At 38.8% G+C, this 22,216-nt stretch overlaps 1 protein-coding gene across 9 annotated transcripts in view; it reads left to right on the forward strand.

The window, feature by feature from the left end:
- Positions 1–22,216, forward strand: part of THSD4 (thrombospondin type 1 domain containing 4) — a 414,123-nt gene that overhangs the window by 186,755 nt on the left and 205,152 nt on the right. For all 9 annotated transcript variants that reach the window (XR_007628159.1, XR_007628157.1, XR_007628158.1 and 6 more), the window contains one exon: positions 21,631–21,835. Coding sequence is in view for 5 of the 9 variants with exons in the window: in XM_050309833.1 (XP_050165790.1) it covers positions 21,631–21,835 (205 nt within the window). In the remaining 4 variants the exon portion in view is untranslated. The remainder of the gene's footprint in view (positions 1–21,630; positions 21,836–22,216) is intronic.

The following is a 22,216-nucleotide window of genomic DNA, read 5'->3' on the forward strand; positions in this document are numbered from 1 at the left end:
TTACAGAGCCCTGTACATTCTGAGCCAAACCCAGCGGTTCTTACCCAGGCAAAACTCCCACTGACTTCGCTGACTTCAGTAGGAGTTTTGCCTAAGTAAAGACTGAAGGATTTGGATCACTAAACTTAGAACATAGAGTTTTCTATAACCTTGGGCTGAATTGCACAGAAGACAGTGGGTGTTTGAAGGAAAAAGGAAATATACTTTTTTTCTACAATAATTTCATCCCTGTTAGTGCAGAAGTTAAAAGCATTCCTTTAAGCATTCCTCTAAACTCTGACGGTGTCTTGGGCTGGGGATGCTAAGAATTACATTTGAAATTCTTTGTACTATACTGCCAAGTTTAAAAAGGTGCTCTTCAATGAGTTAGTGTAAGTATTAGTATGGTTGGTGTTTTTGTCATGTGGTAACAGAATAGATGTTCTGTGAAATATAGCAGCATAATTCATTTTTCTTGCTCTAAGTTGAAAACAAAGACTGGAAAATATCTTATAAATATAAAAATCTTGAACCAAGTCCAGGAAATGTCTGTTTACTTATCCAATACAAAAAATATTTTAAAAGTCCATCTTAAACTGCTTACTACTTGTTTTAAAAGCTTCTCCAGTGTTACATAGCAAAACTGTAGCAGTAGCATCTTCCTAGTTACTGTACAATGGAATTGAGGAGTTCACGACTGAGTAGGATGTGAGGCCTGGAATTTTTCATGTGAATATGGGTTTTGTGCTTTCCTACTCTTAGAGGCCGGGTATGCCATAAATGTGGGCTGTTGAAATGTTCCTGTGGGCCAAGGTGGTGGTTGATGGGAATTGCACAGGCATGTTTACTTTTCTAGGATCAGTTTATCTCCTCTCTTTGTTGGTGGTTAGATTAGGTACCACAGTAGCTCTAATCTGTGGTGTTCTGCGTAGCACTGGAGAACATAAAGGAATGTGGAAACAGAATGGGAAATGTTGATGAGACCTCATGCTGAACCCTGGCATCCTGAAACCTGCCTCTGGATCTCAGTCCTGCGGTGGATGTGTGGCAGAAGCTTGGAGGAAAGGAAGGCTGCCAGGGAGGTCTGGAGCCACATGGGACTGGAGGGAGAGGATGGAAGTGCTGGATCCTAAACCATGATGGTTTATTCAGGCCTACAGATTTCATAGTTCCTTTTAAACAGTGTACATCACCCAGACTCTTTGTTAATGTTAGGCAGGCTTTGAAGATTTTGTGTCAGAACTTCAAAGTGCTGCTAATTTTGCTCTAGGGTGGAAAGTAGAATATTTAGACTCTTTTTTAATTCTAGTATCAGGTTTCTAAAACTCTATGATATGACTTTTCTTTATACAGAGACTCTATGCACTCTATCAACAGAAATCATTCCTTTGGAAACTAATCATCACATATGGATAGACTGACTTATATCGTGATTTCTTTGAATTCTAATCTGTGCATAGAGGTTTTTAATAAATTCATAGTAAGAAACATTATGTAGTGACTTTTTTACAACTTCTTATAAAATGGTGATTGCAATTGGGGATAAATTCTCCAGAAAGAAAATATTTTAAAAGTAATATGATAAGTACCTAATAGGCCAATCTCTGTGGTCTTTATAAAATTTCCTGATCCTACGTTTTGCAAGTCTGTGCTCTTTGCCTAAACTCCTTGAATTTCCTGGTCGTTGATCCTGGTCAGTGTAGTGGAGGAGCAGGGAATGACTTTTCCTCCTATTCTGTTAACTGTGGGCTTGAGTATCTATTTCATCTTATGCTGCAGAGCACACAGTGGTGGAAACTCTTGGCTCTGCTTCATGTACGGAGCAGCGAGTAGTGGAAACTTCTGACTCTGCTTCATGTTACTTTGCACTTTGGGGGGTTTATTCAGCATTGGAGGTAGATTACAGAATCTCTTTTTCCAGCACACTCCCTTTGTAGTCTGATAGGTACAATGGTCCCCTCTGCCACACAAGCTCATTCACACTCACTTCTTGAGTAGGAGGGCCACTGGCAAAAACTCATTGGGACTAGTCCTGGTCTGGGAATTTTAAGGCTGTCAGGCAGAATTTTCCAATGAAGGAGAAGTACCTCATATTGTACCTGTCGTTACTGGCAGTGCTTTGCTTCATCAGTGTGAAATAACAAAGCTGTTTGAAAACATTTTAACAGAAAATTTTTAGTGTAATTACCTCTATTAGTAATGGTTGCATTATCTTTGGGCTGTCACTTTTATATAGCACACCAGTTGTTTGCAACCTACCTGATTAAAAGCTGGATTGCAAAATAGTGAGATCTACCTGAAATGCTTAATTATATATCCATAAAGAATGAGGATACCCAGCCAAGCACAGTGCTCAGTCAATAGAAAGTCAAACATTTCTGCTTTTTGACAAAACTGATAATATTTGGGAATGTTTGTTATTGTCAGGAAGCAAAGATTAATGCTCAGCGATGCCTGCTAAGCAAAACAAATAAGACGTGCAGTCATCTCCAAATTGAAAGGACAGGTCTTGGAAAGCTGTCTGTTAATCTACAGCCTTAAAATGAGGACTCTGGCATAGTCCTGACAGAATTCAGCAATATGAGATAACACATTTTGAATTTAGCGGTTAGTAGAACAAGGGTAGGTGATATGCTTTGTATTCTCATACTTTGGCAAGACTGAAGCAGGGATTGGTTTAATGTCAGAATAATTTACTTAAGGATTTAAATGCATTCTAATTCTTAATTATTTTAAATTTTAATAAATTTAGCTCCTGGTGTAGAGAGTTCAATTGCTTGCATTTGCTTGCACTTACAGATTGAGAAAAGGAGCAGATGGGGGTTGAGAGAACCAGTCTGGCATTAAGAACTAGTCTATACTTAAGGTCACCAAGTGTCTACCATATATTTAGTGATTTTCTCTAAAAATTAAAATTACCCTTGTAGTTGGTGTTATAATATAGTCTTTTTCCAGTTAACAGTTTTAAACCATTGCCATCTTTTAACAGTGCCAGGAAAACTCTTTCCTATAAATGGTTTGTTTTAGAACTGATGGCTAGCTTGATAATAATAGTGGATTTTCAGCTTCATCAAAGATAAGGAAAAGTTCTAGAATTCTAGAAAGAAGCATTCCAAATTTATCCAACAGATCAGAGGTTTTGTAGGGGTAAAATTTACAAGAAAATATGGCTTGCCGTGGAGCTTACCCTGCATGTCTCTGGAAATTAAGGTGATAAAACTATACGGTGTATACATTATGTTCCTCAGTTTTACTGTAAGGAACGGTGTCCTCTCTTAGCAACACAGGCCATTTTTTTAAATTGTTGGTTGGCTGTTTCTTGTGGAACTCAATAACAATCTTAACATTTTTGGTACAATTCTGTACACAGATGTCTGTGTCAGCTTTGAAGATGTCAGTCATTCAGAGTTATGGTTTATCACTGGGAAAATGTTAGGAAGACACTTTGTGTCTTACTGTCTTTTGGAATATTTCAAGAAACTGCTCTTGTAAGATTTTTAATGGTGCATTCTTTAGACACAACTAATTAATTAATTAGTAATTAAATTAATGCAAAATGATTCAAAATTTTCCATAGGAAAAGAATGACTTGTCAACCATCCATTAGCACCAGAATGGAGACTAGTCTGTGCAATTTGCTTGTTAGATTTTCTCGTTGTATCCTCTGCTAATCTATTACTAATCTTGCAGATACTATCTTTACCTTAAAACTGATTTTCCTCAGCCAGCCCTGTTGTCTTTGCAATCTCTTATAATTTCACAGCTGGTCTGTCATTACTAAAAACACAGTATGGCAGTATTATGTAACATATTTTTCCTTCCTTTATTCTGTTTAAGTAGTTTTCCACCTATTTATTTTATTAAAACAACATTGTTCTGTCAGTCTTTTATTTCAGCTCTGGAGTTTCATTTGAGCTAAACTATCAGGCAAATTTTTCATGTATTTTATTTAATTTGCTACTGATATGGACGTTAAATGCAGTCTGGAATGTTCATATGGAAATGCATTTATTCTTATTGAATACATTGCCTGTATAACATGACTGCACACACACTGGATAATAACAGAGCTTTGATTAGAATAATAGTTTTCAGCAAATTCACATCTTGTTGACAGCATTTATAGAGCCCTTCAGGTATTTTGGCATAAGTAGATACTGAGCATTTTGATAGTGCTCCCTGAGTATTTTAAGGACTAGGGAGCATGTTTTCCAGTGCCTTTCCTGTTCCAAGCTTATGTAAAACTGCTCAGAAACCATTCTGATGGGTTGTTCTGTTTGGGTGACCCAAATTGTGTGGGATTGTACTTTTTTACAGTTTTCTGAAGCATTAGTTCTATTTTAGTCCTTTTTTTTATAGGCACCTCACTGACTTAGTTTCATCTTAGGACTCATGAAGGAGCTGGACTTAGTTTTCTGGTTGACTTGCAGTTGATTTCTGAGGATGCTCTTTATTTTCTTTGTATGATGGTGCGGGTTTATTGGTGAACTCGTTTCCCCCTTTTTCATTCCTTTGTGCTTTTATTTATTTCATCTCGAGTTTGTTATGGGCATTTTAATATTGTACACGATTTTTTTAAATGACCAGCTTCATGTGTCATTGACTTTTTCAGTCCCTACTGCTTTGTGTATATGGGATTTGTTTGCTGTGTGACACAGCTGGTGACCAATTCATGTGGTTATTTGGGAGTGGTTCTGCATGTACACTGTGCATGATGATCACATACACATCAAAAATTTGATTCACTCCACTTCCTTTTGCAGAGAAGTGCTGGGAAACCCTGCCTGCTCTGGTTCCTCTGTGGTTAGAGGGCTCTGCTCCACAGCCTGGGACAGAACTGTGTTCCTTGAATATTTACCTAGGGGTGAATGCAGAAAACACATGCTCACATGAGCGCTGCCAAATTTGATCAGGATATTGATTCAGTATAACAGCAAATGCAGCTGCCAGAATTCTGTGCTCTAGACTATTTTATGAATTTGTTCCAGGTGGAAATTTACCTCTCTTCCTTCTCTCGTTCCTTGGATAGAAAACCAAACAGCATGTTCGCTTGGCTGGCTCTTCCCTTGCCTGCCATCGATATTTTGTTGGCTGTTTTCATGTATCTTTTGGCTCTTTCTCTAATTGGAAAAACCTAAGTTTGCCAGAGGTTTTATTGACACTGTACTGCCTGCTTTTGCAGTTACTTGTTTTGTACTACTTTGTGTTAGGGAAAAGTTTATTTTGCTTTTTGTGTGTGTGTGTGTTTGAAGTGAGTCTGGACATATTGCAGGATTGGAATGAGGAAATTATTCAGGTGCAGGGTTTTCCTGCAATTGTATAAATTCATATGAGTGGATCCTATAGTTAGTCTCATTTTTATGAGAATAATGATTAATTTATTTATGAAGTATTAGTATGAGATAGCTTGTGGCATCCATTTGGGCAAGATAATTGCATTTCTAAGCCCTTAAATGTAGATGTCAGCGTATTTTTGTGGGATGTTATATAGTTACTGTTGTCACTGTACACCTATACACACTTACATGACACTTTTCCTTTAACTTCTTATTTGTAGCACACTCCTAAGTTATAGCTCAGTCTGAGGACCTCATTCAGGGCCTCATTCAGAGTAAGATCCCCACTGTAGTCAAAGCTTACAGTTCTTCCTACCTCATAGTATCATGTCTCTGCAGCTGGCCAATGACTGTACTGTGGTGGCCACTGGAGTAGATGTTTAGGAGAATCAGAATTAAACAGCACTTCTAAATAATTTCGTACTATTTAAATTCTGAGAGAAGTTGTAGACAAGTTAGAGTCTGCTGAGGAGGCAGAAACTGTCTCATCAACTGTGCCATGAAAGCTTAGACAAGTACATGTCCTTCAAATGGATTGTAATGCTATTTTGATGAATAGCATAGAAATTATGGCAGTTTTTGAGCTGTGGCCTTCTAGAAGACAGAGCAAGCAGGGCAGTCCTGGGCAGGAGGAGAGTTGTCTGAAGTGTCTGGCTGGGAGTCACAGAATCCACTGTTCATACTGTGATGGGCATTGGTGTTTGCACTGGACAGCTGGAACTGCTGCACCAAAGCAAACATCAGTCAGGGCTCCTGCTGGTTGTGTAGGACCAGGTCAGTAAATCACAGTCCAAAGGCACTGGGAAATGTAAGTAGGTGGTGCCTGCATCTCATTAGCTGCTGCTGAATTGTATTATGGAAAAGTGCTACATTTTTTCCACAGAGTTTGCCTGATGGAGAAATATGTGGGTTTTTTTCCAATAAATGAAGTAGCAGAATTACTGTGGAGTTCAGTGCCCAGATAACAAATTTAGGAGGCAAAGCACAACACTTTTCATCATTTCTCTCCCCTTCCCCCCTGCCATGAATAAACAGATACTTGAGTGATAAAGGAGAGAGAAAAGACTGGAGAAAAGCAAGCAGGATTGAAAAAGGAATGGGACTCAAATCCTTCACAACAACTAGCAAAGTAATGTTTTTGCCTTCAAGCTACAGTAAGTACAATGGAGCTAAGTGAAAGAAATCAACAGTTTTCTATTTGAAAAGCACTTCCTGGCAGAGTAATAAATTTCAAAAAGGCAGAATTAGATGGAAGAAAATCCTCAGTTTACAGCCAGAGGAAAAATTGTATTTATTTCCAGCAAGAGCCTAAATATGGATCTGCCTTGAATAGAAATGCAGTGTTACTTTGGCTTCCTTGATGTGCTTTATCAGGCACTTGGACAAGAGAGAATAAGGCTAAAGAGTAAGAGCCCTAGAAGAGTTGTTTTTGTGATTTTGCTGGGGATCAAGCCTGGGCAGACTGTGATTAATCTTAACTGTCGTGTCTTGGCACAAATAATGTGTAATAATTAAATTATATCAGTGAGTTTGCTGGTACTTTGAGTGAGAGATTTTGAAATGTCTAAAATACAACTGAAACTGAAAGTGTGTTTAATTGGTGGCATACAGTGAGTGAGTGAGAATATTACATAATCCCTGAGGCCAAGCTAATTTACTATCACACAGATTGTACATTCTAAGAACAGAAGTGCTGGGAAAAAGATGCGTGTGCTTTGCTATTAGCATGAGAAATACAATAGATTCTTTTTTTTACTATAGAAGTCAAGCTGGGGAATTACCTCTCAATGCTGAATATGAGTTTCTTGAAAGAACAGCTCAGTTCTCGTTGCTGCAGGACATCAGTGCTTGATAATTCCTTAGATTTTGGGGTGCCATCAAAAGAGATAGAGGTTAAAGACATGAAGAAATGTCTTTCTCATTGAAAAAGAATGTTTCTTACCTGCTAGTGGTACCACCCCACCTACTTAGTATGGAATCAGTGTTGGAGTATGTCAGTGCACCTAGGGAATTAATATGCGGTTTGGGAGGTGGGGGTTAAGAGGGTTTGAGAGCTTATTGAGAGATGAAGTTGAATATTGTCATTTTTGTGTGTTGAACACTCCTATAAGCTTTCTTTGTATTTAAAGAAGGAAAGCTGCAAACCCCTGCTCTCCCAGGGAGTTTCATCAAGTGTACTTGACTGAGGGACACACAGTCAGTGTCTGTCAGAAACTGTCCCAGAGAATCCTGTGTCTTAACACTTTTAACTGCTCACCTCTCCCACATGGATTCTCATAAAGGCCACCAAGTGCTTAAAATCATTAGATAAAAAGCCTCTGGATATCGGCTGTTCACTGGGCAGATAAAGTGTTAAGACACAGGATTCTCTGGGACAGTTTCTGTCTGTGTCAGCCACTGACTGTGTGTCCTTCATTCAGGTACAGTAGAACACCCTGTTTCTGAGCTAGTTGTGCTGCCTCACTGACAGCAGGCTGTTCTCATGCCTTTTCCTGACAGTAGCAACTGCCGGCCAAGGCTGGAATTTACTTGAAGCTTTGGAGCATGCATAGTATGACTGGTGGTTTTTTAGTTTTATACTGCCCAATCTTTATCTTATTTGTGTTGGCTGGATGCCATGATGATGCTCAGGAGTTTACATCTTGACCAGACATGGGCATTTTTTCATAAGAAGAGAAAAGCTCCCATCCTTGATGCTATCGCAGTCTCCATGCCAATTTTGAGCCCCTGATCTTAAAAAAGAATAGAGTATTTCTGGGCATTCCTGAGTAAGCCAGTTGTAAGTTCTTTTAAAAACTATTTGCAAAACATACAATTTTGTTTATTCCTAGGTTTTGGGAAAAAACAAAATTATTCTTGTGTTTATTTTCTTTGAAAAGAAATGTTCAGCTTGTTTCTAGTCCCTGGCAAGGAAATTTTCAGTGTGGGTTGTTAAGTTTTGGCAGAGTTATAGCCATCTAAAAGCAACAGGGATATTATAGGAAAGCATTTGAAAATATTAGCCATTACTATAGTTACCAGCTCTGCTTGTATTTCTTCCTTTTTTTTTTTTTTTTTTTTAACTAAATTGTAACTTTAAATATTTCTGGGGATGAAATTGTATTAGGGCAAGTGGTCTCAAAGGTGGGCACTGGAGGGAGGTAAAGCCCTCGGGACAGCACTGCAGGTGAAGCACAGGCCACAGAGCTCCCTGGATTCATGGGAGAGCCCCCGGGCACCCAGTTCCTGGGTGCTGCTCTTGGGACTGTGCACCCCTTGCTTCTCCATAGCACAGTTATAAGGGTAATAGACATAATGAAACCCCTGGAGGAGGGAAAAAAAAGGCAACACAGCAACACTTGTTGAATTTCAAATTTATTAGAATTAAAGGATTTAATTAACATTGTCCCAGGAGATAATAGATAACACTATATTCTGTACTGCCTTTTTTGTGAGCAACATCGTGGATAAAAAGAAAGACGTGCAGTTGAAAGAGAGGGCTAATGAGTGTTTATTGCACATATATAGTCTGGCTATATTAACTGCTGTTTCAAGATCAGACATCTGTCCTTAAAATATTTTGCTGCTTGGAGGTTTTTTTCTTTACCTTGAAATAAAGCCAAGTTTTTCCTTCATAAAGGAGAACACTTGAATAAACATAACCCAAGTAGAAAGCCAGTTGGGACTAGTCTGCTGGCAATGGCCAGAGTTCTTTTCACATTGAGAATTATTAGAAAGACAGTGAATCTGACTCTCCCCTCTCAAGGGTCTCTCATGGTCTGTGTTCTTGACTTCTGTCCTATTAAGCAGCATGGATGAGTCAGGGGTTTACAGGAATATTACACTGGGACACTTTTATATATTGTCATCTATTTTTCAGAAAATACTAAGTATTTCTTTCTTTTAACTTTGAAATTGCAAAAGATGCAAGTGTTTGTTAAACACTATACTCATGGGGACATTATTTATACATACCAAGCAGGTAAAACTTGTAAGTCTCCTGTTACAGAAAAAAGACAGTTGAGAAGTCTGTGTGGCTTACAAAGCTAAGGTTTGTGTATTCTGGGGGCAGTGTTGGAATTCAGTGGTACTTAATTATGAATTGGATTCTGAAGAATTTGGCACACTTTTTTTTCCCCTAAAAAATTGCTTCTAAAAGTTGGATTCTCTGTACGTTAGACCAGGTCACAGGAGTTGTAATGCTAGTAATGGCTGAAAACAGTTAGTTATTTCCTTTGTCCTCAGTTACACAAAATAATTCTCCACTGAGACCCCTTGCTTTTGAAGTTTAGGGAGGTGAGGGAGTGTCTACATAATACAAAAAAAAACCCTACCCTTTTTGGTATAATGAGAAAAAACATTTGGAAATAAATCCCCAAGATTCAAGTAGACAAAACTAACTGCTGCATTTCCATTTCTTTTTTTGTTCATCCAGTTCATCATAAAACTTGCTACACAGTCCCTTCTTATGTAACCAGTGAGACACAGAATGACAACTGTACTTCCTCTATTTTTCAACCTTTCCTTTTGAAATATAGGAAAATGCTGTTGTCAAAATTCTTTTTCAAGTAAGGAAACAACTTTTTTTTTTAATAGTCTGTCCTCTAATTTATCTTTGCTGAAAAAAATCCAAATATCTGATCCATGTATAGATCACTACTCAAAACAGGAACCTCAGGTTTACAGGAACCTCAAATTAATCTTGTTTAAGTCCTTGTGGCAGGAGTTTTGTTCAAGTAATGATGAGGATAGAAGGATATAGCAAATACATGGTGACTATGTGGTGATTTGGGGCAATAAAGAAAAAAGTACAGTTCCTGAAATCTGATCTTCTTTGCATTTATATCTACCTTCTAGTAATCTAGGAGACATTGTGTTACATTCCTTTTAACTATTTTCCCATTTTCCAATAAGGTATATAAGGTTTGAAATTCAGATGACATTTGACATAACAAAACTTCAACTCAGATTTGTGTATTTGAACAGCTGTTGAGTCCACCAAGGAGATTCTCAGTAGTTCTCAGGTGCCCCTGGTTTACCTGGCTTGGTTCTCACCCTTTCACTGACAGCCAAAGGAAATCACATCTGCGGTTTAATTTGTGATTGTCTTTCTTATAGCAAAAAAATTGATTGAAGAATTTCTTGAATCTAACTGCAGCCCTTTGAACTGGCTCTTAAAGAAGTTAATTTGTGATGGGGTAAGAGGAGAGATCATATTGTAGATGAGTAACTGGTTAAGAGAAGAACTCAAAGCATTAGCACATACGGTTCTAAGGTTTCTTAATGGGAAGAAAAATTATTTTTTATTCCTATGCCTTGGCTTAGGCTTACACTGTTCAGCACAATTAAAGGCAAGTCATCCACAGAAGAAAAGACAGCCCCAAAATAAAAACCCCATAATGATAGTGGTTTGTTGTTCAGAAAAAAACATTCAGATGTTTTTATGAACGTGCCAGCTCACTGTAAAATAGTAAAACAGATTATCAGAAGTTAGGAATTAAGAAAATGAAAAACAGAACAGGTTGTTCTGTGTGTGTGTCTGTGTAAGGGTATGGACAGACAGACAAACATATGTGTGATGCTTGTGTATCTCAGCTGTCTCCTCAGAAGTGGCCTGTTAGAACTGCTGTTAAGGCAACAGAGATGACCAGGGAATGGAATAAAATCAGCAGGATTCCATAGGCTGGAAAAATGATAACTTGGGTGAGAATGATTGAGTGAAGTCCATAAAACTTGAGAGTTCATGGAGAATGTGATGAGGAAATGATGGTCCTTGTCATTCTCAGTACAGGCTCTACAAGCATCAGCAGAAGTTGCCTGGTGCTGTTCTCAAGGAAGATGATGTGGCAGGTGGTGGAACTCACTGACAGAGGAATTAGGGCTGCTACATTTCAGGAAGGAAGCTCAGCATATCCCATAGAGGGACTACTAAATGATAGAAAGACATTACATTTGACTTAGGAAGTCTTTGTGCCTCATATAAAAAATGCAGCCTGGAAAAATATTCTGTCAAAATAGCATATATTTTTCCTAGTTTTAGGATCTCTCTTCTACATCCATTTTTGATACCTTTGGACTAACTTGCAAGGACTTTATGTTTCTGTGTTCTTGAGTATAGAGGAAGAGTTTTGGTGATTGAATATAACCATTCAAAGGGCCTGATCATTGGCTGCCTTGAGATTCTTCTGAAGCTCTTCATTCTTGGGTATTTTTGTTACTTTGAATTACACACTAGCTAGAAAATACTGGGAGCCAGGAATTCCTGGTGTAAATTAAGGAGGAAGTCATTATTGACACGATGGTGAAGTTGAGCCTACTCTTCTGAGGCAGGCATTGGGCCCCATTTTTTCTTTATTTGTATGCCAATCAAAATAGAGAAATGTGTGCAGTTTTCCATTACTCGGGGACCTTGTCATTGATGGTTTGCACGTTTCTTCTCTGATTAACAGAAGTAAAAATATTTTAAAGTTTGTAACATTGAAATAGGTCGAAATATTAAATACTTATACCTGACCATAAGTGTTGATCCTGCAAATATCAAGGAACTTGTAGAATATAAGAAAATACTAAAAATTTTCAAAGGGAATGTGTTTTAGGTCTTTAGTGATAATGAGGTCTCATCACTGTGAATTCTAACATTTCTTACCTTTTCATGTCTACTTTTCAGGAATAACTTTTTGTAATACAAACTGCTCAATCTGACCCCTGTGCAAACCCCTTGAAGTCATATACAGGTAATTGAGAAAGGAACTTGGCATGTTCAGAGGCATTATCCAGAGGAAGATCATTCTTCAGCTTTGGGTTTCTGTGAGGAACTGCTTCACTGTTGGCTGAAGAGGTTTAGAAGCCTTTCTAGAAAAGGGTTTTTGGTCTACAGTTCTGAGTTATAGATAAATTAGCACCCCAAGAATTGGACTTTATCAATGAGGAGAACAGATAAATTATGAAAAACTGAACTCCCTGGTTTCTGGCTTCAAACCTAAATCTCATTATCTGATAGGGTTTGAGCATGAAAAATATGTCCTGATATAAACAGATTAGTCCCATATAAGAAGCCTATTAAAACAAGTGAAAAGGAGGGCTGGGTTTTAGTTATTGTCTAGAGCTTTATTCTGTCCATCTTCAAATATAAGCTCTTCAAGTAGGGATGGTGTGCTGATACTACCTCATTCCATTTCTGTTACCACAAAATCACATTGTAAAAAGGAAATTCATCTCTGCAAATAATTTTTCATCAGTAGGTGAAGATCATATAGCAGAGGAAACTTCCCACTGCACCCAGGTGTATTTAGAACCAAGTTCTAGTGTACCGTATAGGTATTTGGGCTAAACTCCTTTAAACCCAGGAACAGTAAAGCAGTGTTATTTTTTCTTTTAATCAAATGGGATATTTTAAAGTGTATATTGGTGAATCTCAGCTTAGGACTTTGGCACAAACCTTACAGCAACACTGTGTTCACAACCAAGCACTGGTTAAATCCAGTCCTTGCTGGTTGAAGAGCAGAGATGTCTTTCAAGATAAATCTAAAAAATCTGACAAATTATCAGGGTCTCGTGAGATCCTGAAGAGAAGTGATCTGCAGCTGTGTGGAGTCTTCCACACAGAAAAGTTCACAGGTGCTGGTATTCATAGGAAATGGGTGTTCCTATTCTTGCAGATTGTGATACAGGTGCACACTTGGAAGGAGCTTTTTATGCCATCACATCCTCTGCTCTTATGGTTTCCTCCCTCTTAGATTCACACATTTCCTTCTCCTACAGCACTGATGTACGGCCAAAAATCCAGATGGCTGAATATGAGATGGACTGCTTTGTACTCATGTAGCAGAGCCAGGGTGCACTGCCTCCTTTCCTAAGTTCTGCTCAACAGAAGTATGTAAAACTCCACAACATTTAGATTCCATATGCTTTGCAAGGCATTTGTAATAAGCTTCCCTTCCACCTTTATGTTTTAAGGGCTATTATTTTCTATAGGACAGGCAGAATTTTAGTATTTTAGTACTGCAATCTCAAAATAGAACTTTGCAGGAATAAAATCTATTTTATTTTCTTTATTAAAAAGTAGACAACTTGAACCTGGAAGTTTGAAATATTTCTTTGCAAGCATCTCAGGTACAGCTGCATATAGTATCTGGTTTCTTTAAGAAGAGAAAGCATTTGTATTTGTGTATTTGGGTAAATCACCCACATTGCTTAAATGGATGTTAATTGGGATGATACTAGATAGCTGTTCAGCACCAAGGCTGGAGAAAATAGAACTGCATTGAATGGAGACTTCCACTGCTGGCTGTGACATTGGACATGGGGTGGCTGCTCTACCAGTTGCGATTTTTCAGAAGAAACACATTGTATTCAAATGGACAATATGCCAGTCCATCTTTCCATCTCCTCTTCCTAAAGGGCAGGATAAAAACAGCATCGAAGAGGTCACCGTGCCATTAACTTTTATTCAGACAACCAAACACCTGCTGTGGAAGCAGTGCCTCTCTCACTGCTATGTGGGAGAGGTAAGTGTTTGCCTGTAAGCGCTCAGGAGGCTGTTGTGAACTTCAGTCATAACTGAAACTATTTATATTCCCTTCCTAACATTGTCTTCCCATGCTATTACTGTTTGTTTATGCTCTTTATGACATCCATGAACTAGAAAATAATAATTGTAGGTATTGTAGGAGTTCAGGAGAGAATTTAAAGTGCAGTATTTTGAGGCCAGCAGGGAGCTGGTATGTTGTGTTCAGACACAGCCATAGCTTTGGATAGAATATATTGTGTTTTACACTTTGTCTCTGAAGTATCAAGCTTTTGAAGAGAATTGTGGAGACCCTGAAATGGGCAAGGTGGTACTTGCCATCAATAATACTGAGATATGATCAAGGTGGTGCTGACATGCATTAGCTCTGGCCACTCAGATAAGAGGTGTTTTAAAAAGGCATAGAACTAATATCAATTACATAAACTGCATTACTTTGTTTAACTGTTTCTTGTCATTGCCAAGAAGGTCAAATTAGGCTAGATTTTATCAACCATTTTATGCACCTTCACACTGAACTGTTAGTAAAGTCAGTACATCTGTACATCCAAGCCCTGTCTGCATTTTTGAAGACTTTAGCCTTCTGGTCCACATCATAAACATACACTTTTTGTACGAATCCTAGGAAACAAGATACCATTCTTAAAGAATATAGTGTGTGGAGTTGGTATCTGACTTCAGATGTGAAATGGTTTTCTGCTTTGCCAGTTGAGTTGTATAAATAGAAGCGTAGAGCTTGCTGCTCTTGCTGAATCTGTGATATCAAGTAATGTGGCATATTTGCAGCAAATCAATATATTCAGGCAGACATGAGTGCTTTGTTATGTGTGATTTAGGAATATTTATTTCAGATTAGATTTGGTCTGGTCTTGCACTAAAGCAGCCTTACTGTCTTTGTTGTTATAAGTTTTCTGAAGAGAAAAAGCAATTAGTGCATTTTAGAGATGTGCATACCATTTGATCCTGTTGTACCTCTTGGGCTTTAGAACTGTCAGGCTATGGACCTTCCAGTTGCAAATTCAGAGTTTGGTTAAAAAAAAAAAAAAATCTTTCAATCTGAGGTACTTTTTTTTTTTTCTATCACAGTGTTCCCATTCTTAATGAATAGGAGCAATCTGATTCCCTTGAAAGTGTGAAAACCCAAAACTGAAGCCCCTCAATGTGCTTCTGAATGCTTTAGCAGCAGATATGTATGGGAACAGACTGACCCAGGGCCCAGACATGGTGAAATTGGTCTCTTTCTGTGTTAGGGTCATGTGCCTGTAGTTGCATTCAGTGCCCAGAGCCTCCTATGAATGCTTAAGACAGATTTCTTCCACCCCAGGCAGAGATGAGTGCTGATGACTGAACTGTGTGTGATCAAACGGGGAAAGGCCAACCAGCCTTGACTCCCTGTGTGTGCTGCCCAGTGTTATGGTGCGGTATCTTCATCTCCCTCACTTGTAAATGCTGCCAACGTGGCCACTTCAAAACACTTGAGTAATAAACTCCTTTAATAAGTTCTTTGTAGAGTGGAGGGCTCAAAAATGAATATTTTTCTTGACTTGGATAAGGTGACAGCCAGCAATGTTCTGTTTCTGTTTCAGCTCTTTGTTGCAGCAGCATCTCTGGAGAGAGGGCAGATTTCATCCACCTTACCTCGGGTTTGTGCATGGGAGAACTACAGGTCCCATTTATAGAATTTCTCCTTAGAACAAAAATAACTTGAGAGAAGTTGTTTTGCAAACTGCCAGGGGTATCAGTGTGAGATGCATGCTTTACATTTTTAAATCCCTTTTTATTAGCTGTTATGTTACGAGTTGGTATCTTTAAGGACATCTTTTCACATGATTACTTTTCCTGGATGGCTTTACTTTTTCCATTGTAACAAGAATAAAACCTTTTTTGCTCTCAAGTAATTTTCTAGCCAGTAAGAAACTATTGAGTGTCTTAGTGAAAGGGTCTTTATATGTCTTTATGTGAGTGACTTTTTTTTTTCATTGAATGGTGCATATTTAGATACTATAAATGTCATTTGAATTCTTAAGGTTGTCAAAAATGAATAGCTTGCTGCTTCTTGCTGCCAAAATTTTTCTGACATGAAGTTCACCATAAAGCGCACATAGGTAATGAAACCAGCTATTGTACAGGTAAGGAAATCTGTGACTGATTAAGTGGGCGACATCTAGATGTGACCATAACCTATTTGTGAGGGGCTGTAAATAGTGTCAAAGATTTGCGAAGGTTAGTTCTGTGGACAGCAGGAAATATTTGAAAGCCAAAGCAGGATCAAATGTTTGGGTAAAAATTATGGTTATAGCTAACCACAAATCAAGTGAGAGCCATTAGAATGTTGTTTGTTATCCCGTGGTTGAATGTAAATTCTCAACATCGCTCCTTTGATTTGTAAAGCAAATGAAGGTTAGGTTGCAACCTTGAAGACATGTGAGACACTGAAGTGAGGCAAGCAGGCCCTGCTGGCTTTGTTGTATTCTGCCTTTGGAGGTTTTCTGGAGGTACCTCTTGCTCTACAAGCATAGCCTTGTTTCCTCACTGCTGACTACCCTGCTTATTTTGTTCCCACTGAAGAACGTGCACCACCGGATCTTGCACTTCTGTCTGTACACAGGGAACTCCCTGACACAGTGAAATGCTTCAAAACCTGGCTGTGTGCTGTCATTCGCTTGCTCTTCTGTTACAGTGCTATGGAGCACAAACATTTTGGCTCCCTCAGGGAACTGCAAAACTCAAGGCAGTTCCTGGAAATCTGTATCATTCTTCTCATTTACAAATAGCTCTGGCAAGTGATGTGTACATTTGGTGGGAATCCTACTCCTGGTATGATGGCATGTGCTGGCTATTGCTCTCTAGCAGTCATTACATCTTCATTGGTGCCTCATTTAGTACGTGTCACAGACAGAAATTGAAGGAATTATATTTATCTAATTTTAGGAGTTTATAAGTTCATACATGAAGTTCAAAGGTTTTAACAGTGGCCAGAGAAAAGCAGTATTGTTATCCTCAGCTTGTTCACACACTGAGGAGAGAGCCACCCAGCCAATCACTAGGCAACCTTGCTTAGGTTTTGGGGGGAAAATTAAAACAGAAAACTAGTGTCCTTCCTAGTAGAGAGGAGAGAGATTCATTGAAGACAAGGAATAAGGCTTGTGATGCAAGTATCAGAAACTGTCCGGGAAAACAATCTAAATCCATTAATACAAACTGTAATTCCAAGAGATGAGGAGCCAAAGCTTTAAGATTTTTCATGTCAAATAGAGGGCACAGTCCCCCTCCTTGAGCTCCCAACCACACCTTTGCTGGAACAGTCCATTGTGCAGTTGCTGTCTCTGCTGCAAGGGCACGTTGCTTGTTCACACTCAATTTCTTGTCCACAAGGTCCCTGAGGTCCTTTACTGCAGAGCTACTTCCCAGCCAGTGAGACCCAGCCTGTTCTGGTGCATGGAGTTATTCCATCCAAGACACAGAACTTCCCATTTCAACTTCATGTGGTTCCTGTCTGCTCCTTCCACCAGGCTGCAAAGACACCTCTAAGCAGCAGTCCAGTCCTGCTTCCAGCATCTCCCTGCAATTTGGTGTCATCTGTGCATTTGCTGCCAGCACACTCCTATCTTAACACCCACGTCATACAGGGAATGTTTAACAGGATTGACTCCAGTGTCCCTCCCAGAGAGAGGCCACTGGTAGTTACCTGTAAGTTGGATTTTGGAGCAGTGATCACTACCCATTAAGTCTGCAATCCAGTTGTTTCCCCCTCACTTTATTGTCACCTTTCCCAGTCTGGATTTCTCCAGTGTGGCTTTAAGAACACTGTGAGAGATGATGTTGAAGGCCTCATTGAACTCAAGGCACAGAACATCCACTCAAGCTCTCCACTTATCTGCTGAACTCATTGAACCACAGAAGACAAGTTGTGCCTGTTCAGGCACCACTTGACCCTGGTGTGTTCATGAGGGTTGTTCTCTTTTTTTCTTTCCCCCCTTTTTTTTTTTTTCTCCATGTGTTTGGAAATGACCTCCAGGAGGATCAACTCTGCAGTCTCCTGAGGGCTGTTAGGGTGCACAACCTGCAACTGAGCCTCAGGTCCTTCTTACCCTTAATGAAGATGGATGTGGCAGCTGCTTTTTAGGCATTCCCACCAACCACTGTGACCTCACTGTGAAATCACCCAGCTTTGTTGGCACCCTTGGTTACCTCCTGTCCAGTCCCAAAGATTTGTGTACCTAAAAATTCCTCAGGTGCTCCTAAACTTCATCTTTCTCATTCCCACAGATTCAGTGGGAGTGATTAATTTTACAACAGAAATTCAAGTGAATGGAAAAAAGTATACATATATATACTTCTGTTTGACACACTTAAATCTAAAAGTCATTTAAATTTGCTAGTAAATTTTGCATTGTGAGACCGTAGAATTGACATAATTCTGCCCTGTCAAATCCACAAGGAACCTGAGCCCTGTGACTTGGCAAATTTCCCATTGATGTCAACTTCGAAGTCAGTGAGGATTCCTTTGGAGGACAGACACCAGAATTTGGATTAAAATATTTATTTATCATTGATAAATGAAGTCCACCTGGTCACAAGACAAGGAGAGCATATGATGCAAGAAAAAAACACTTTGAGAGTTTCTCCTTCATTTCAGTTTTGTGCAACATTTGTATTTTAGATTAAAATACATTCCAAACCAAAAGAAATCTTTGGATTGATTGAGATATTTTAAGAAACTGTTACTGATAACAAAATATCAGCAGTTGTTACTCAGGTGATAAAGACTCATTTGAAAAGAAGTGTAATACAAACTTTGCGCTGAGGTGTAAGAAATTAACTTTTTTTCCTTTTTGTCTTTTTCTTTTTGCAAAGACCTTCTACATTTTGATTTCACGAGGATTGTAAGTGCCACCTTGTGGACATCATTATTCTTGTATTTCATAGGATACAAGGGGTGAAGCAGAATAATAAAATTGTGTTTCAAAATCTGTGACAGAAGTTATTTCTGTTTTCTTTAAGGATCAGGGGATTTTATTTATTTTCCAGTATTGTTAATTGATGTGCTGATGTTGAAGAACATAATACCTTTGGCTTCAATGGCTGGGAATAAAGCCAAACTCGACTAGTCTTGTTGTGGAGCCCTACTCCTTCATGATTTCTGCAGTTCTTGCTGGAATTCCTTTGTTGATCACTCTCAGATGTTTCTCCTGAATCAGACAGTGATGGAATACCACAGGAGTGAAATCCCAGATGTCTGGTATATTCTGACAAGCTCTTTTTGTTGTAATCCCTTGTCCTTGTGTGAAAGTGTCTTGATAAAATAGTTTATGCAGTTTCCTGAAGTAGTCCAGGTAATTTTGGAGGGGGGTGTGGCTTGTAGGGTTTTCTTTGTTGGCCATCCTGGTGTTCCCTGTGTTTCTGGCAGCTGCATTCTGCTGGTGGTATGTATCTCCTGGTGATGTGCCATGTTTTAGAGGATTTGGGGGCCTGTCTTGTCTCTGATACCTGAGCACAATGATGCTGTAATAGCGAACCCCAATTCAGGCATTTCTGCAGTTTTCAGAAATAAATCCAAATTTTATACTGAGGAATACAGAGTTTCTAGTTGAATGCAGCTAATTTTCTGCTCTTTAATAACTTAAAGATATTGTCAGCAAAATATATGAAGTATCCGCTGCTTATTTTGAAACCGTCTCTTGAGGATCTGGAGCTTCCTCTTTACCCAACTCCAATTCAAACCTGTTTCTAGGAGTAAATTCAGTTGATTTGTCTGTGTGCTGTTTAGCTGTCAACCGTTCCAACTGCTTGTGCACACCACAAATTCCTACTTATCTCCAGGCTATAATTAGGCCATAACCAGTATCAAAATTCCAGGACATCAAATCTCTTCCTTGGCTGGATGCTGAAGTGCTTTCTATGTTGTCACAAAACAGAAACTGATTTATTTCATAGATAAATTGGTTTTTAAACTGTGACCAAAAATAACAGTGTTGTTTCTGAGAAAACACAGTTGCGTTCCTGGTCAGTGAAGAACTCTCCACATGAACATCTCAGCTGTAGGGAAGCTGTTTTATGGGCTACACAAATGGTCACCACACCTGAGTTCCTGGGACAACACCAAATCTCTGATGTGCCAGTTCACTTGACTTCATTACTGGTTGAATTATTAACATCTTACCATTCTGTTTGAAAGGCCTGGGAAGTAAAAACATCTGACTTTATATGGAGAAGATACCTGACATGCAAGAAAAACTTTGAAATCGGGGTAGAATATAGGAAACTGTTTATTAAAATGAGGATGGAATGTCAACTGTGATTCTCTTAACAGAAGAACCATGAACAATGGAGAACAGGGATTAGTTAAAAAGAAAAGGCTCCAGCACTTGATAGTAAGATCAAAAGTGATGGAAGAATTGCCTTGTTGTTTACATGCTTTTATCACATTTCAACTTTAGCATAAGTGGATCTAGTATTTCCTTCATTTATCTGTTAACAACTTTAGATTTTTCCTTTTATTTGTTCCATTGTTGCTGTATTTTTAACTTGTTATAACATCTTTCCCAACTTTCAGCTTTAGTGTGATCATGAATGATTTTTTTATGCTTAAAAAGGCTTACTTATTTATTTATTCTTTCATTTATTTATTAATTTAATTTACTTTGAATTACTACATTCATAAAATGATAGAATGGTTGGGGTTGGAGGGAACTTTAAAGATTGTCTAGTGTCAACCTCCAGATTACATTTGATAAAATTTGTGATATAAAATTCTGTTCTTCTGGCTCATGTAATATTTCATTCTTGTTTGAATGAGAATGAGAAGTTCTTTTTTACATGTACCAGTTAATCATAGAAGTAGATGATAGGTGTTCATCATAAAACTTCCTTAAGTCTATAAGTACAAACGAGTAAGATCAATGAACAGGAATGTTTCTGTAAAACAGGAGGTAGTGAACATACCGTAGAGACTTTTAAAGTGCAGTAACTTGGAAAGATTCTTTTTCTTGTTTGTGTCAAATCTGTAACCTTTTTTCTACCCTTTAATTTACATTATTATAAACACCCAGAGAAGCTGTGGATGCCCCATCTCTAGAACTGTTCAAGACCAGGTTGGACGGGACTTGGAGCAACCTGGTCTAGTGGAAGGTGTCCCTGCCCATGGCAGGGGGGTTGGACTGAGATGATCTTCAAGGTCCCTTCCAACTCAAACCATTATGTGATTCGGTGAAATTGTTTAATTTGAATTATCCTGTCCAAGTGGGTGTTACTGAGTGGGTTGAAGATTTCCTACACAGTGAACTGGAGGATCCCTTCCAAAACTGTCAAGGTGCAGCATAAAGATATCTCAGAAACCTCTTTTGGTGAGAATAGGCCGAGTGTTCAGTCTTAGAGGAGATTAGGACAACCTTAATATATCAAGTGGTTCTGCTTTTGTAAAAAGCCCACTTTGAATCCTACTATAATCACAGCTCTCCATTTCTTTTCTGACTAGCAGCTATGGGAACTGTGTTGTTAAGAGGTTCTTTCAGCCAAGGAGGATGCAGTCAGTGATGAACAATGCATTACTGCTCTAGTGTGTTCTTGTATTTTTGGTAGCAGGATGTAAAAACCTGTCAGCTGATTTTAAAACCCTGAGTCTGTGAACCCTTTAGCTCTTCTAGCCTTTTTTCATAGTGATGAACGAAGGAAGACATTACTGAAATGCTAATTCTCAACATGGTTTCAGAATTGATTGTTCTCTGAAAGTCATACTGTCCTTGGTTATTATGTCCAAAGTCTGCAGTTGTAAGATCTTGGAAAAAGAAATCTTACTTTATTTTGCAGAGCATTGGCTGTGACGACTATCTGGGTTCTGACAAGGTGATTGACAAGTGTGGAATATGTGGAGGGGACAACACTGCTTGCAAGGTGGTGTCTGGAGTTTTCAAACACACGTTAACAAATCTTGGCTACCACAAGATAGTGGAAATTCCTGAAGGAGCTACCAAAATCAACATTACTGAGATGTCAAAGAGCAACAACTATTTGGGTAAGTTGCATCTCAGTGAATGAAGCCTTCTTTGTGCTCTAGTGCAACTGGGTGGAGGTTCTGGCAGGAAAGGCCTTCTGAGCAGTGTGAAATAGATGTCAAGAAGAAGAAAGAGAAAATCATTAAACAGGTATTTTGATCATAACTGTCTGTCTGTAATTCTAGATTGATCTTGCATGACAAAAACCACAGACCTGTTACCATGTATTTCCCTGTGCATCTGACCTGGCTTTGGCGTTTCCTGTTAGTTGGTTCAACTGTGGTGTTTTCCCTTCCCACACCATTGCCCTTCTCTGAGCAGTCAGGAATCCAGCCAGGCATTGGTTGTTCATGTACATTGAATCAAGACTGCTTGAGGAGGAAAGGGCATTTTCTGATTGC

The sequence above is a fragment of the Myiozetetes cayanensis genome, unplaced genomic scaffold, assembly GCF_022539395.1.
Source record: "Myiozetetes cayanensis isolate MyiCay16 unplaced genomic scaffold, myiCay2020 scf14, whole genome shotgun sequence".
In the NCBI taxonomy this organism is placed as follows: Eukaryota; Metazoa; Chordata; class Aves; order Passeriformes; family Tyrannidae; genus Myiozetetes; species Myiozetetes cayanensis.